Source organism: Oreochromis niloticus, linkage group LG10 (genome assembly GCF_001858045.2).
Source record: "Oreochromis niloticus isolate F11D_XX linkage group LG10, O_niloticus_UMD_NMBU, whole genome shotgun sequence".
Classification (NCBI taxonomy): Eukaryota; Metazoa; Chordata; class Actinopteri; order Cichliformes; family Cichlidae; genus Oreochromis; species Oreochromis niloticus.
This window is the reverse complement of record NC_031975.2, coordinates 23836223-23851074: the sequence shown is the minus strand read 5'-3', so window position 1 is coordinate 23851074 and position 14852 is coordinate 23836223. Positions and strand designations below refer to the sequence as shown.

General features: G+C 40.8%; 1 protein-coding gene across 8 annotated transcripts in view; it reads right to left on the bottom strand.

Annotated features, from left to right (window-relative positions):
• The window catches only part of nsd1b (nuclear receptor binding SET domain protein 1b), a 33942-nt gene that overhangs the window by 9545 nt on the left and 9545 nt on the right, over positions 1-14852 (bottom strand). For 7 of the 8 annotated variants that reach the window (XM_013275155.3, XM_019363692.2, XM_013275156.3 and 4 more), the window contains 10 exons: positions 14615-14787; positions 11430-14433; positions 9020-9132; positions 8639-8894; positions 6509-6609; positions 2856-2898; positions 1710-1954; positions 1484-1621; positions 1017-1140; positions 66-266 (listed from right to left, as the gene is read on the bottom strand). In XM_013275155.3, the coding sequence (XP_013130609.2) occupies positions 66-266; positions 1017-1140; positions 1484-1621; positions 1710-1954; positions 2856-2898; positions 6509-6609; positions 8639-8894; positions 9020-9132; positions 11430-14433; positions 14615-14787 (4398 nt within the window). The remainder of the gene's footprint in view (positions 1-65; positions 267-1016; positions 1141-1483; positions 1622-1709; positions 1955-2855; positions 2899-6508; positions 6610-8638; positions 8895-9019; positions 9133-11429; positions 14434-14614; positions 14788-14852) is intronic. The other variant, XM_013275158.3, reaches the window with a different exon arrangement.

The window sequence follows — 14852 nt, the reverse complement described above, 5'->3', positions numbered from 1 at the left end:
AGTAAATGCAACAGCGAAAGACGGGTGATTACAGCGAAGGTGCGGTCTGAGCGTCCTCTGATTACCTTTAGAGATGTTGGAGCTGTTGGGATTAGCGATGAAGCAGGTGAGGCAAACGTGGATGGAACAGCGGAAACCTCTGTTCACCGGTACGGTCGGGGCGTAGTTGGCGATGCACTCGCCGTGATAAAACTTCCCACACACAGGGATCATGCAGCGCCGCACATCCTCACCGCGCTTTTTACACACAAAGCAGGTGTGGATGCCTGGACACAGGAAAAGTCACAGGTTTAAATGATCACCTATAAAATATATATTTTCATATTAATTTAATAAAATGGTAACAGCAGATATTAAGTGGCCTCAATTCTCCCTCTAATCGCTTCATCTCCAGAATGCAGTGTACTATAATTCCTAATAAAACTATGATTATTTTAACAATTCTTTTTAAATCTGTTTTTAATCGTGAACTGTTTGTTCAAAACTTCCCATGCTAGACATGATTTCAATACTAAAAGTGTCATATTTTTGGATTATTTTGCACATATGACTAAAGGTTTCTCAATTGTATGAACAAAAATAAATAAAATGGCAAACATGACAGGCATTAAAATTAAAAAAAAAAATTCTTTAATGATTGTCAAAACAGACTAAAAAGTCTTCCAAACAGAAATAAAATTTAAATCAAACATAAAAAAAATTTGAAAACTAAAAATAATAAATAAATAATAACAATAAATAAATTTGCGTAGTGGTCTTTGTGTAGTGGTTTACATAGATTCCCAGTTTGATCCCGGGAGAAGACACAAAAAATAAAAAATAAAAGTCCGCCTGCTGTGGTGACCCGTTGTGGATTTAGGCAACATGGGGAATGAAGAAATATCCAAACACTTGGATATTTCTTATGCTAGAACCTCTTTAGACTTTACAGAGTGACCTTGTAGTGATTTTTACATTTGGAAAATAATTAAATTATAGGCTCTACTGACATCAGGGAACAGCTGTTAAGTTTTTACCTGATTTGCACTCTGGACAGACAAACTTCCCCTTCGGTGCTTCGGCTAGAGATATGCAGGGCAGGTGGAAAGCGCCACAACACTGACCCTCACAGAGCAGCAGCTCCCCGGTCTTCTCACACACCTGAGCAGAGATTATAGCATAACTAGGATGACTCAGAGAGAGGGAACTTTACGTCTTATGTATGCATGGTTTGCGAGGTGGATATGAAGGCTTCAGAGTTTTTAGAGGAAAACATCTAATGTCTGCCAACTGTTGTTTGGATCCAACCATAGAGTAATGAACCGAAGCTGTGATAAAATGTTTGAATACAGGTTTCACCCTAGCAGCAGAGAAGTGGCTGTAGAGCTTCTTGTAAAGACTCAAGTAGCGTTCTAATCTATCACTGCTAAAATGAAACCTTCCTTATGGAGCTTCTGGACACATCTCTAAGGATCTTTTTGTCACTAAACTGCTGAAACCTCACCTGACATATGTTCTCCTTCATGGAAGCCGGGCCTCCTCGATCCCCTATGATCTTCCTCGTGGGTAAAAGTGAGTCGTCACACAGTGACAAGTCGTCCTTCATGGAGGAGAAACTGTTGTCCAGGCTGGATGGTTCACCCTGAGGAGACAAAGCAGGACTTTGCTGTTGCATAGCAACAATTTTAACTATTACTGTACGTAAAAAAAAAAAAGTAAAGCTGACCAACCTCTGACTCTGCTCCGTCCTTTTTGATGTCCTCGGCTTTACCGTCATCTGATTGAGGGGCGTCAACATCAGCTGGTGCCGTCTCCTCCTGTCCGGGTTCTGGCGAAGACTGCTCTGGAGCAGAAGGTGCAGGAGTGCTGGTCTGAACCAAAGGTGTGGGTGTACAGAGGTCAGAGGTCGTCGCCGGTGTGGACTCTGATGCTGGAAGTGGCTTACTCTTTGATTTTAAAGGTGGTGCTGAGCAGTCTGTGTGGAAGAAAGCCATATTTGAAACAGTGAGACAGAAAAACTAGCTTTTCAAGATTTTCAACACATAACAAGGACTTCCTCTTAGCATCATATTAAATTACATTAACTGTGCAGATTAAATATGCTTGACTGTAAATTCATCTGGACTCCTTAGAACGTATTTTAGTTGGCTGCTTTCCTAAATTTAATTTAAAAGGAAAAAAGAAAATCTGGTGACTTGGAAGTTTTTTTTATGTTAACTTCTTCTTCTGTGTCATAAAATGTTTGAAACCCACTGAACAAATAATGTAATTACACTTTATAGATTTAACATGTACACAATGATTATTTTATGTCATTTACAACATTTAATTACTTATTATATTTTCTCCTTTCTAAATCTGCTGCTTTTTCACTCATGTTTTGTTTGTTTGTTTTCTAAGCCAACACTAACACTGACCTATGAGTCATTCAAGCATAAATATACAAAACTCAAGGGATGATGTGTGTCGTGTCGACATATAACAGACAATTTAGTAAAGCACTAATTCTAAATTGTATCTTTGGACACTTTGTTACTAGCGGTCTGTCCCCAAAAACACCATTTGTTCTCATTTATTTAATTAAAACTATGGAAAATACCAAAGATAACACCTTCACAGACATAAAATTAAATTTTTACACTAATAAGGTGATTCCCAAAGAGCTGAAAACTGGGCAAGTGGAAGAGAAGAAGAAAAAGTGGCAGGTCTAAAAAACTATCTATGGCAGATGAGTAAAAATCCTCTGATCAAGCATGTCTCTATAAGCCAGCCTCTATCAGATATAGGCCTGCTACCTACTGTTAAATAAAAGTAGTCCTGGATGAGATACTGCACACTACAGTGTAATTTAGAAGGCTTTACGAAAACTGACTGACCAGATTGAGGAGTTGGAGGTGGATTAGTCTTCAGTGTTTTGACCTGGAACAAAGAGGAACACTGTCAAAAATGACTGCAGTTAAACCAACATTGTTTTAGTCTATCAAAGAAAAAAAGTCTAGCTCAAGTGTTTCTTTTCCCTTTGTTTGTAGCTCTTATCTGCAATTCTCAAAAGCATTTTAAGGCTAGAATACTCCATCCATGCCCATCCATCCATCGTTTATTCCAGCCAGGTTGGAGAGGGCATCAGTCTGAGATGAAATGCCCACACCTCCTCCAGCTCTTCTCAGGGGACACTCAGATCCCAAGCCAGTGGAGAGACATAATCCCTCCAGCGTGTAGGACAAGCCCAAAACACTTAATCTAGGAGATGTCCTGGAGGCATCATAGTCACATGGCTGATCCAACTCAACTGGCTCATTTCGATGTGTAGGAATCAACAGCTGACACCCTGAGCCCCTCCTGAGTGATTGAGTCCTGTCTCTAAAGATGAGCCCAGCCTCTCTTCAGACCCTTTTCGACACTTGTATCTGTGATCTTAATCTTCATGCTCTTGCTTCACCACAGAAAACTGGTTTTATGCACCAGCCCATCTCTTGATCTCCATCTCCGTCTTGTCTCACTTGTGAACAAGACCATGAGAGAGCTCTGGGAGAAACTAATCTGCAACCTCAAGTAGAGGCTCCACGCACCTCTGGCTGGGGAGACTGTGGGCGCTCATCTACACGATATCAATTCTTATGACATTCTTAGGAGTGATACTTCTTCAGAACACAGAGGATCAAGGAGGAACTACACACTGTCAAAGTTTTATTTTGTTTTTGAAGGTCACTGACTTCTGACTCTCTTCTATATTAGCTGAGATTGAATGTAAAGTGAGTGATGTTTAAAATAAAATCATATTTTTTCTTAGAAATTAATACAATTTTTAAAAAATAAATTCCATTAATAACATTTTTTCTCTTCTCTTTTAATCTTTAAAGGCACCATCAAAGAATTAAACAATTTTATAGTCAAAATAGTGTATCTGTTTTTTTTTAACTACACAATAATCTGAAATAATCTGATTCTCTCGTAGTCTCAGCTTCATTTCCACAGTAAACGATTCATAAATCCTTTACTTGTGTTATTTATACTTATGTTTTGTTATTTATAACTCAAAGCAAAGCTTACACAAAATTAAATACACTTCATTATTTGAAAGCCCCAGACTTTAAGAAGCTCTTAACATAATGCGTGTTTAGATGCTCTTAACTAAACATCTTAACTAAACACGTGTGGGAGGATTAACCCTCCATCATCTCTTAAACGCTGGAATGACTGGAAACACTCAACCGGTGCTTATGTTTGTGACCGGAGGCCAATCAAACACGCCTACATTGTTTTTATTGGACTGAAAAAGGATTCTGATGTTTCTAATGCCTGTGGTGCAGGGCTATTTATTTAAGTAGCACACTGCATCAGTCATGCATTTGCCTACATGCACATTGGTGTTTTTTAAGGTTTTTTCAACACAGTGGCAAGTTTCTATTATTTGACCATAACTGAACATCAACCATGACCAAACATCAGACTGAATTTAGGAAGATAAAGTCATCTGTCTGACCATCAGATCATCAGTTCTTACATGCTGCTTACAACTCTCTCCACCTTGGATCATCAGAGATAGCTCTCACAGCTCAGGTGGAGGCTGGATTCATCCAGAGGAGAAACTATTCCAAACTATTCCACCCTGTAAACCTGAAATCTGTGCTACAGCTGACCTGAACAGTTTGCAGAAAAATCCTATACTCCAAACCGAGATTCAGGCCTCAGGACCTCACACAGTCCCCATCAATTTCTAACAAATGCGTTTACGGTTATAGTAAAGCATTCTGAGTCTCCTTCAGCCTCCTCTCATTTATCTTAACTGTTTTCAGAGAGAAACTCCTGAAAAATGCTCACTTACACCAATTCGTTTTTGTTAGGACATCAAACGCTCCCTTGCACTCCCTCATCGGGTGCGCTTGTTTCTAAGTCACTAATCCATGCTGCTCTTTGCAGATAATTATTGCAATGAACTTACTGCATCTTTGTGTATGAATTAGTGTTCATACACAAAGTGTTAGTGTTAGTAGATCACCCAAGGAACTTTCCACTCCAACTTGTGAATTTTTGAAAATTTTCCTTATGCTTATTTGCATCACAGCTTGCAGTAAAAAAAATGTCTTGCTGGTGCAGGAGTGACTAAATCTGACCCTGGATATCATAATGAGAGCTTTGACCACTAATTTTGTCTTGGAGTCATGGAGTTACAGTTTTTAAATGATTATTTCTTTTATTAAGGAGAAAAAGTTATCCAAACCTACCTACCTAGCCCTGTGTGAAAAAGTAATAACCCCTAACAAGTGGTTGTGCCACTCTTGGCAGCAATAACTACTTTGTAAAGTACTTTGTGATAACTATCAATCAGTCTTTCAGATCACTGTGGATGAGTTTTGGTCCACTCTTCTTTGCAGAATTTTAATTATTTTAATTCCAATTCCATGAACGGCCTGTTTCAGGTCATGCCAAAGAATCTCAACCGGATTAAAGTCTGAGCTTTGACTCAGGTACTCCAAAACCTTCATTTTATTTCTTTTTTGGCCATTCAGAGGACTTCTTGCTGCCATGTTTTGGATCATCCTCCTGTATAATCAGAGTGCTTTTAACCTTCAGGGCATGAACTGATGGCTGGATATTCTCCCTCAGGGTTTAATGGCAGCGAGCAGAATTCATGGGTCCATCAACTACAGCAAGTCATCCATGTCCTGAAGCAGCAAAGAAGCTCCAGACTATGACACTACCACCACCATGTTTGACTGCTGGTATGATGTTCTTTTTGTGAAATGCTGTGTTACTTTTCCACCAGAGGTAACGGGACTCAACCTTCCAAAAGGTTCCGCTTTTGTCTCGTCAGTCCACAGAATATTTTCCCATTACCAAAATTTTGGAGATCATCAAGATTTTTTTTCTGGTAAATGTGTCATAAGCTTTTGTGTTCTGTTCGGTCAGCAGTGGTTTTCTGTTTCTCTTGAACTCTCCCATTGATGCCATTTTTACCCAGTCTCTTTCTTATATTTGCATAAGAACTTTGACCTTAACTGAGCCAAGTGAGGCCCACAGTGCCTTAGATGATGTTCCAGGTTCTTTTGTGACATCCTTGGGGAGTCATTAGTGTCTTGGTAGACCACCTCCGGGAAGGTTCATCACTGTTCCAAGTTTCCTTCATCTGTGGCTTTCACTGTGGTTTGCCAGAGTCCCAAAGCCTTGGAAATATCTCTGTAACTCTTTCCAGACTGACAGATGTCAATCTTTGTCTAATATTAAAATCTGTTTGATGATCTGAAACATTTAAGTATGACAAATGTGCAAAAAACTACAAAATCGGGGAGGGACTAAATACTTTTTCATGGCACTGTACTACTGATACTATAGGAGGAAACTAAGATTTTCTTTTTAATTATAATTAAAAACTCAGTAAAATCTAATCTGATGTAATGCTTTTATGAAGGTAAATGGATTTTTTGTGCTAAATAAAATGTGCAGCTCTATCTTATAAGCTGGCACCTTACAGTATAAATACATTACACCAAGCAAATAAATGTACACTCAATAAACATCCATGGTGTACCTTCTTCTTGAGGCCCGTTGATGCCTCGGCCTCTAGGCAGTATTCCAGGATCTTCTGAGTGGGTTTTCTTTTGCGCTTCTTCTCCAGCACAGGAGCGCTTCCTGGAAAAACAAGTGTCACAGCCAGATTAGCATTAACCAGCAAAAGTCCTCAACAAACCCGTAAATCAAAGTTTTATGTGGCTTTAGAAAGTATTTATGTCCATGTGTGGAAACATTGACATCCTGCATTAGACTTTGTTAGCTCAGTCACACATTTGTAGGAGCAGTGGATACCAACCAAATAACATAAGTGATGATAAAAACTGGCTGTAAAGTGTAAATTCAGTCCATATTAGATTATTATCAGCCTGCTACAGAACAGAAAGTGACTGGTTCTCTATGGAATACTCTCAAGGTTTTTCCTACATTAAAAAGCCATTTGCAGCAGCTGTGTGTGGCTCAGGAGGTAGGTTAGGTCATCAGTGGTTTATTCCCCTGGTCTGCATGAACCCACATTTCTTCTGACTGTATCCATGTGTGCTCGACAGGAAGTGCTTAAAATACTTAAATGTGTAAATATGTGAATAACTAGTGCTTTATTAATAATAATTGATAGTTTAAGTAATGAGATCACTGGCACAAGAATAAAGCTTAATACAATATTTACTCTACATTTGGTTAAAGCTCCCGTTTAACCAGTTATCTTAAGCTGGTCTCATTTTACAATGTTACTGACAGTATTTACTTTAAGCACTTAACTTACTGCACACTGAACTGTAACCTGTTAAAACAAAACACAAACTTCATTCTTACAAATTCTTGGGAATTCCTGCCATGTTCCAGTTCTTGTATCGTTTCTGTTTGCCTTTCTTTAAGTACGGTTGTGCTTACAGGTTTATTACTGCTTATCAGCGGCATGAATGTTGCGGTAATTTTGGGCTTTGAATTTATTTTTACTTTTCTTTAATCCACACAGGGTCAAATATATAAATACGTCTCCACTAATATTTGTTTAAGTCCACAAATTTTTAACATGGTTGAGGGCGGGGCTTTCAGAAGACCATTCCAGAAGCCTAATGTTAGCCTTCTTTATCCATTCTGAAACCAGTTTTTATGTGTGTTTGGGATTATTGTCCTGTTGGAACACCCAACTGTGTCCAAGTTTCAAGCGTCTGGCTGTCTAGCTTGGGAAGACAAAGTCCTCCTCCTTCATTATTCCATCCACTTTGTGCAATGTACCAGTACTACAGGCAGTGAAATCGCCCCAGAGCACAATGATACCACCACCATGCTTGACAGCTGGTACTGTGTTCTTATGTCTTTGATAGCTCCACATTTAATCGTCCAAACATGCCTCTTGTCTAGTGGCCAAACAGCTCAATCTTTGTCTTTGAACTTTAAACTTTTCTCCAAAAAGCATTTGGCTTGTCCACCTGGGGAGCTGCAAATTTCAGTTGAGCTTGAAGGCGTTGATTTTGGAGCAGGTTTTTCTTTCTCGATCGGCACCCTCTCACTCCATGTCGATGTAAAACTGGCTTCACTGTGGACAGTGACACTAGTGTTCCACCAGTTGCCAGTTCACAGCAGGCTTGAGCCTCGATGGTTCCTGGGTTGTTCCTGAATGTCCTAACCAATTTCCTCCTATCTGAGGCTGACAGTTTGTCTAGCAGAAGACCCAAAGTGGTGACTTAACCAAATGAGGTGTACTTATATACATTTGTTTGAACTGATGACGGAATCTGCAGTTGTTTTGAAAGGACTCCAAGAGATCTCCACAACTTCTATAAATCTACAATTATCCTTCTTACAGCTTCACTGAGTTCCTTGGACTTTTCTGTTGATCCATTGAGTGATGTCAAACAATTCTTTTTATGCTGGCAAAGAGAAACTACCAGTTGAAGCCAATCATGACCACTAATGAGAAGTTTAAAAGCCTTGCCCTTATCAAATTAAAGGACCTTTTAACTTGTAGAACCTTCAGCACCACTTATTAAAAGAGTTCATGTATAAGTTGACCCTGTGTGAAAGGTATGAGTACTGAAAAGGCAGAGGAGCCAAGTTAACCGTATAATATTTCAACCACAGTCTACACAGAGACTTGACCTCAACTTGTGTCCTCAGAAAGAAAAGCACACAAACACAGTCCTACCATTGTCTTTGACGATGCTTTCTGGCAGCGAAGGTTCTGCTTCAGGAGGAGGGGTTAATGTGTCGATGGAAAGAACAGGTGCATCTTGTGAAGATGTGTTTTCAGTGCAGGGAATTTGTAGGTCAGAGGGCGTCGATGCACAGATTTCCTCAGGAGGTGGTGTCTGTATTTCGGGAAGTAAGTTCAAGGATGGCTGGACTTGCATGCTCTTGTCACACTCCGAGGGTTCAGATATGGAGGTAATGGGTTGAGAGGCCTGAGAGAGCAGATTGCATGAGTTGTGTGAAGCAGTATAAAGTTACACTGGCTGGTTAATACCAAACTGTTATGCTCATATAATAATGTGTACTTACAAAAGAGCTTACTTTGTGTGATTTTTACCTTTCCAATCAACTGGAGAGGCTTTCTCGTTTTCTTCCTCACGGAGAAAATCTGGTCGTACTCTTCAGTCCATTCAATCAGCCTCTTGCTTGGTTTTCTTATTCGTTTATGTGCTAAGGGGACAAAAATTTTTTTAAAAAGATTATAGATATAAATTTATTTTTGACCTACTTAGCCCTTTGATAGCATCAGTATTTGTTAGTGCTGTCAGCGTTAATCTCGTTAAAATGACGTTAACGCCATAAACGCATTAACGCGGCAAATCTCCATTAGCGAGTTAGCGCGGATCGCCCCATGCGTGGGGCTGCACGGCATCAATGCGTTAGCGCGGTTAGCTCATTAGCGTGTTAGCGCTGTCCAGCCACACGCACTGGGCGATCCGTGCTAACTCGCTAACGGAGATTTGCCGTGTTAATGCGTTTATGGCGTTAACGTCATTTTAATGAGATTAACGCTTACCTGCAGTTTAATGTGCACACAGATTTACACCTGTGGTTAAATGATTTACTATTCAGAAACACAGATTTTTCATTTCATACACATTATTGTATAAACTAGGGTTGGGGAAAAATAAAATAACAGATGCAGAATAGCATCACGATATTTTGCGTGATGATATTGTACCATTACAGGGACACGAAAGAGGCATCGGCAGGTGGCATATACCTCTTCAGTGAAGTATCTGAAAATCCCCTATGTGTAAATGGAGTCAACAAAAGCTAGGGGGGCAAGGCGCTACAGCAGGGAGGGTAGTTGCCCTCCCTTGTCTCCCCCTCTGTAGACTCGCCCCTGCTTGGAATACTACGAACAAGAGGGCTCATCACATGCAGATAATGTTAGCTGACCAAACTTGTGAATTGGCTCAACCAAAAAAAAAATCAACCAAGACTCAGCTTGACAAAACAACCTCCTAATTCAGAGAAAGCTAATGGCTCAGTCGTGCAAGTAAAAATAGGACAGTATGTATCCATGTATCATAACAAATAACCAAATAAATAAGATTATCATCTGCGGCTGCCTGATAATTGTACTGATTTTTTTTTTATATTGAAATTTTTTTTACATTCTGTGACTAATTGCAACTAGTGGTGACTAAATGGTTGTCCCAGCCTTAAGGCTGTTGCACACCAATGGCCACTTCTGATCACAAGGCGATTGCACAGGTTGCCCGATGGGAGGCAACTTTTCTGCAAACAGTCACAATCCAATTTGAACTGACTCACCATCTACTTTATAAAAGCAGACACATTGCCAATATGTTGCCATCAGTATGAAGGAGTCTTTGCCAATCAACACAACTTGAGGGGACTCAAATGAACTGGATGTATTCTGATTATTGCTGAGCACAAATGTAATAAACAGAAATTCCTACCTATGTAGTCCGTGACAGATGTGTGATTTATTACGGTTAATTGTTGTATTATCAGAAACCGTCTGCATGTAATTGCCTCACACACTGATATCAGTCTGACTCTGTCTTATGGCAACATTTATGGCAGGTTTTAGTGACAGTGTTGTTTTACTTGACGTAATCTTATTGTATAAAACTGATACTGGCCACGTTTAACAATTTGCAGTTGAAAACGGCGATGAATCACAATATGTTTTCACAATAACATTGTATTGTTGGGCGCCTAATGATTCCGACCAGTTTCAGATGGCTATACAGTGGATTTATGAGCCTTCACCCGGCTTTTTCAGATCTGGGGTTGTTTCCTGTTATTGCAGCAGATTCACTTGGTCTTGAGATTTCTTAAGTAAAACTTTAAACTTTAACCTGAAGTATTTATTTTTTTAAGGAGGTATTTGCCAGTGTGCTTAATATTTAATCTAAACAGAATGAGGCACTTCTGTAATTGAGCAATCAAAGGGTAACGAGTACACACGGTTACGAAGCTTATCAAATCGACACAACCTTTACAAAAACACCCCCTAAACAAACAGCCAAACAAACAAAAGAACAAAGTAAAGACATGACAAACATCATCTATATTTTGGTTATTTGCAGTGAGGATTTTAGCTATTAGCCGGTTTATCTGTACTGGCATTTAAAAACAACGAATAAAGCAAAATTCTAAAAAGAAAACAAGAGATGGAGAAATGGCCTTTAACCATGGTGTGACTGTCATTAATCAACATTAACGCTGATGATGTAGCCTTCAACTGGTTGAAAATTATCCTCATGTTTCTGCTACTAAGCCAAGATGGCAACCACTGAGGGAGAGAAGAGTTCAGGGTTTCACACTTAACTTTTTGACCATTATGCTTGTTCTAGCAGAGCACTTTATGTAAACACACTACACTCCCTTGCCTCTCTGGCTGCTATTCAGTTTTTCTCATTACCTTTCTTCTACATTACACCCATCAGCTTAGTCTCTCTGTGGGGGTCTCTACACTAAATTCTCCTTACCTGTCGGATCCTTGTCACCTTCTCCAGTGTTGTGCGTCAAGCTCCCCTTCTTCTTAGTGCAGTCCACAAGCCCATTAGGCTTTTCCAAAGACAGTGCAGTGTCACGCCCCTTCTGCTCCAAAGGCACCATGATCTGTAGATTCTCCTTTACTCTGCTCCACCTCTCCTCCTCCGTCACCACGACTGCTCCTTCATCACCTCCAGGCTGCTCCCATATGCCCGGCATTTTTGATGAGCAATCCTCTGTTGATGAAGAGTCCTTTGCTGGCATGGACGACATTCCTGACTCAAGTCCTGGGAAACCAGGCCCAGACCTGGCACGACGACAAGGCACTTTGCGATTGGCTTTCTTTTTCCACCTGGATGAGCTACCCCGTCTGTTATAGGGCCTCTTGGACATCTGATACGGACCTTCCTCATTGTGTGCGACTATGGTTTTATCTGGACTTGAGTTTGAGATGCTATGAACAAAATCTAATTGTTGATCTTGTCCTGCAGGTGTAGCCTCCCCTGGCATCACTAAAGGCTCTTCCTTAACATGTGCACTTGGTGGCCCAATCTCCAGTTCTAAGGGCGCACCGTCTCGCTCTCTAGTGTCATGCAAGTCCTTCAGCATCATAAGGAAAGTGCTAAACTTGTAGTTGGTGTCCGGCTTGAAAGAAACGGGTTTACCATTGCTTTCATTTGTCAGGGACTGAAAAGAGACCTCTTCAACATTTTTAAAGGCATTTATAAAAGAAAATGGTGAAGACGGTGAATGCGATAACCACGCGTCTGAGGAGCGATCCTCCTTCTTTGCCTTTGCTTTAGAAGTAAGAGGTATAAAGTCCATCGGTGGAGTTGAGGAAATTGAGAGGTCTTCATCTTCACTCTTAACATCTGTGTCATAGTCATTTGAATCAGAAAAAATCAAATGGGGGCTGCTACAACTGGAAAAACTGTCAGGCTCATACTCACCACCGTCATTAGAATGTGATTTTGGAGATTTTTTACTAGTGCAAAAGTCTGATTTGGCCTTGGGACCGCAGCTGAGGTCCTCAGATTTTCTAAAATTATTTAAGGGTTGTTTCTGTTCAGCCTCCATTTGGACTTTTTCACGCTTTTTTTCCTCAGCCTCCTGCATGGCCTTCAGCGCTCTAGTCATCAGTCGACTGCTGGCTGGGAGGTGGGCAGGCTGCTCGTGCATGACTTTATTCACTTCATCTGGGATACGCTTTGATTTATAGACCAGTTTCTTGGTTTTCTCAGAGGAAGGACGGCCTGGAAAATAAGCTCTTCTACATGCTAACCTTGCACGCTGGTGAGAGGGTGGAACGGTCGTTCTATGTGATGTGACAGATGTGGTTGCTTGGTCTGAACTGGCCAGTTGTTCAGAGGACTTGCTTGTTACATTAGAGTCAGGTGTCTTTTTACCTTCACACTGACCTGACTGGTTCGAGGATGAGTAACTCACAGTACTCAGACTTCCATTTGAAACTGGTATCCTCTCTGTTTCTGGGCTACCCAACTCCTCAGTGGAAACATTTGAGGTCATGACATTCTCATGTGATGATTCTTTTGAGAAACTAACCATACTTGACTTGCCGCGTGCTTTTAATTTCTTAACTGAGACTTTTATTTTGGAGGCGACTACCTCGTCTTTTGAGGCTCTTCCCTGACCATCCATCCAGTTTGATTGTTTGGATGACAATGTAGTCATGTTAGTATCCGATCTTCTCTCTTTCTTTGTGCTTCCAGGTTGGTCTTTGGAATGAATAGTTGCATTGGAGTTTGAGGTCTTCTTATCTTTTATGTCCTTGCGTATTAATTTGACAAAGGGTAGCCTACATTTAGAGACCAGACTCGTTTGAGTTTCTAGCCACCCTAATGGGTCCGTAGTTTTATCTTGTAAACAGGATGCTGAAGTGTTTTCGCTCTCTTTTTCCTCCTCAGCAATGTTTTCAGTTGTATGTTTTTTAGTAGATGTCGCATCAGAATGTTCAGTTTGACTGACAATCTTTGCACTCTCTGAAAACCTGGATAGATCACTCAAATTATCTTTCACGGTGGCCTCTAAGGACTTCTTAATGTCTGAAAGACTTAACTGGCCACATGTGCCACTGATGGTATCCACTGAACTGGCAACTGACTTTCTACCCTTTGAACAACCACTATCCTCAGAGTCTAGAGACTTCTGCTCACCCACACCACCAGCTGTACCAAAGTGCCCATTAGCAGCAGCAGTGTTTTTACACTTTAGATTTCCTGACTGTTCAGGAGGCAGATTCGTTTCAGTGGTCTTCTGCTTGTCCGACAAACCTGACTGCTCGTTGGCCGCGGCACTGACAGAGGAGGAGGCACAAGAAGCTGGTGTCTTTTTACTAATAACAGATGAGCTCTTTTTCTTACAGGGGACCTTACTGAAGAGACTGCGGTCTGGCATTGGACTGGTTGTTTTAGGTCGCCTGTCTTTGCTCGATTTGCTAAACCACAGACCACTTTGAATCTCAGGCTGCTTCTTTACCTCTTTGACAACCACAACAGACGGCTGAGTCGGAACTAGCTTAGGCTGACGTTCAAGTGCTTTAGGACACAAAATTTTAGGGACTGACTCAAGGTCAGAGTACGGGCACTCCTCATTGTCTCTATCCGATTTGTCAGGACTATTATTCAATGTCTTTTTAGAGTGTTTACTTTTTGTATCCCTTGATGCTTCATTCTGTTTCTTCTTTCCAGAAGATTTCTTTAAAGTGCTTGGCTTTGTTGGAGTTGTAACAGGGGGTGTAATTACTGGGGATGGAATGGATCCATTGGTCATGTGTGACATCTCAGTATGGGTGGAGACAGATGAAGTGACAGGAAGAAAGTTTTGATGGGTCTTATTCTCTCTTTCCAGTGGGGAAGCATCATGGAAGGCATCAGCTACGGACAAAGACACGGAAGACGCCATTTTGGGTCTCTCAGGAAGAATGGATTCAGCTTCTGCCACACTGGACTTCCAGGATTCCTTAAACCGCTTAGCAATCTAGAGAAAGATAACCAAACACTCCTCAATCAATATTTCAGCTTACAGAAATAACCTGTTTGGCCTTAACAAGTCTTTTATTTCTGGAGGTGCAAGCTTTCCTTTGTTATCTACCAGGAAGGTTCTTTTTTTAACTCAAGGCATGCAAGTGTTGTCCTGCTATTAATAAAATGGTATTTACGGTGTATTTGCTGTTCTGCTCCCTTTGTTTCCCCCTCCGCCGTAGTAGGAGGAGCTGTTCAAATTCAAAGCCTCCATGGAAAGTATGAGTTGATTTGTCCTCCACCCAAACCAGCTCCTGGGGCTCCCCAAACGTCCTGACATGGTAGAGCCGACAGGGCCGGTCGCTGGGCTCTGAGACAACAACAAAAATTACTCTCAGTCCAGTCAGATCAGTGCATCGCCTGAAGAAAAGGGAA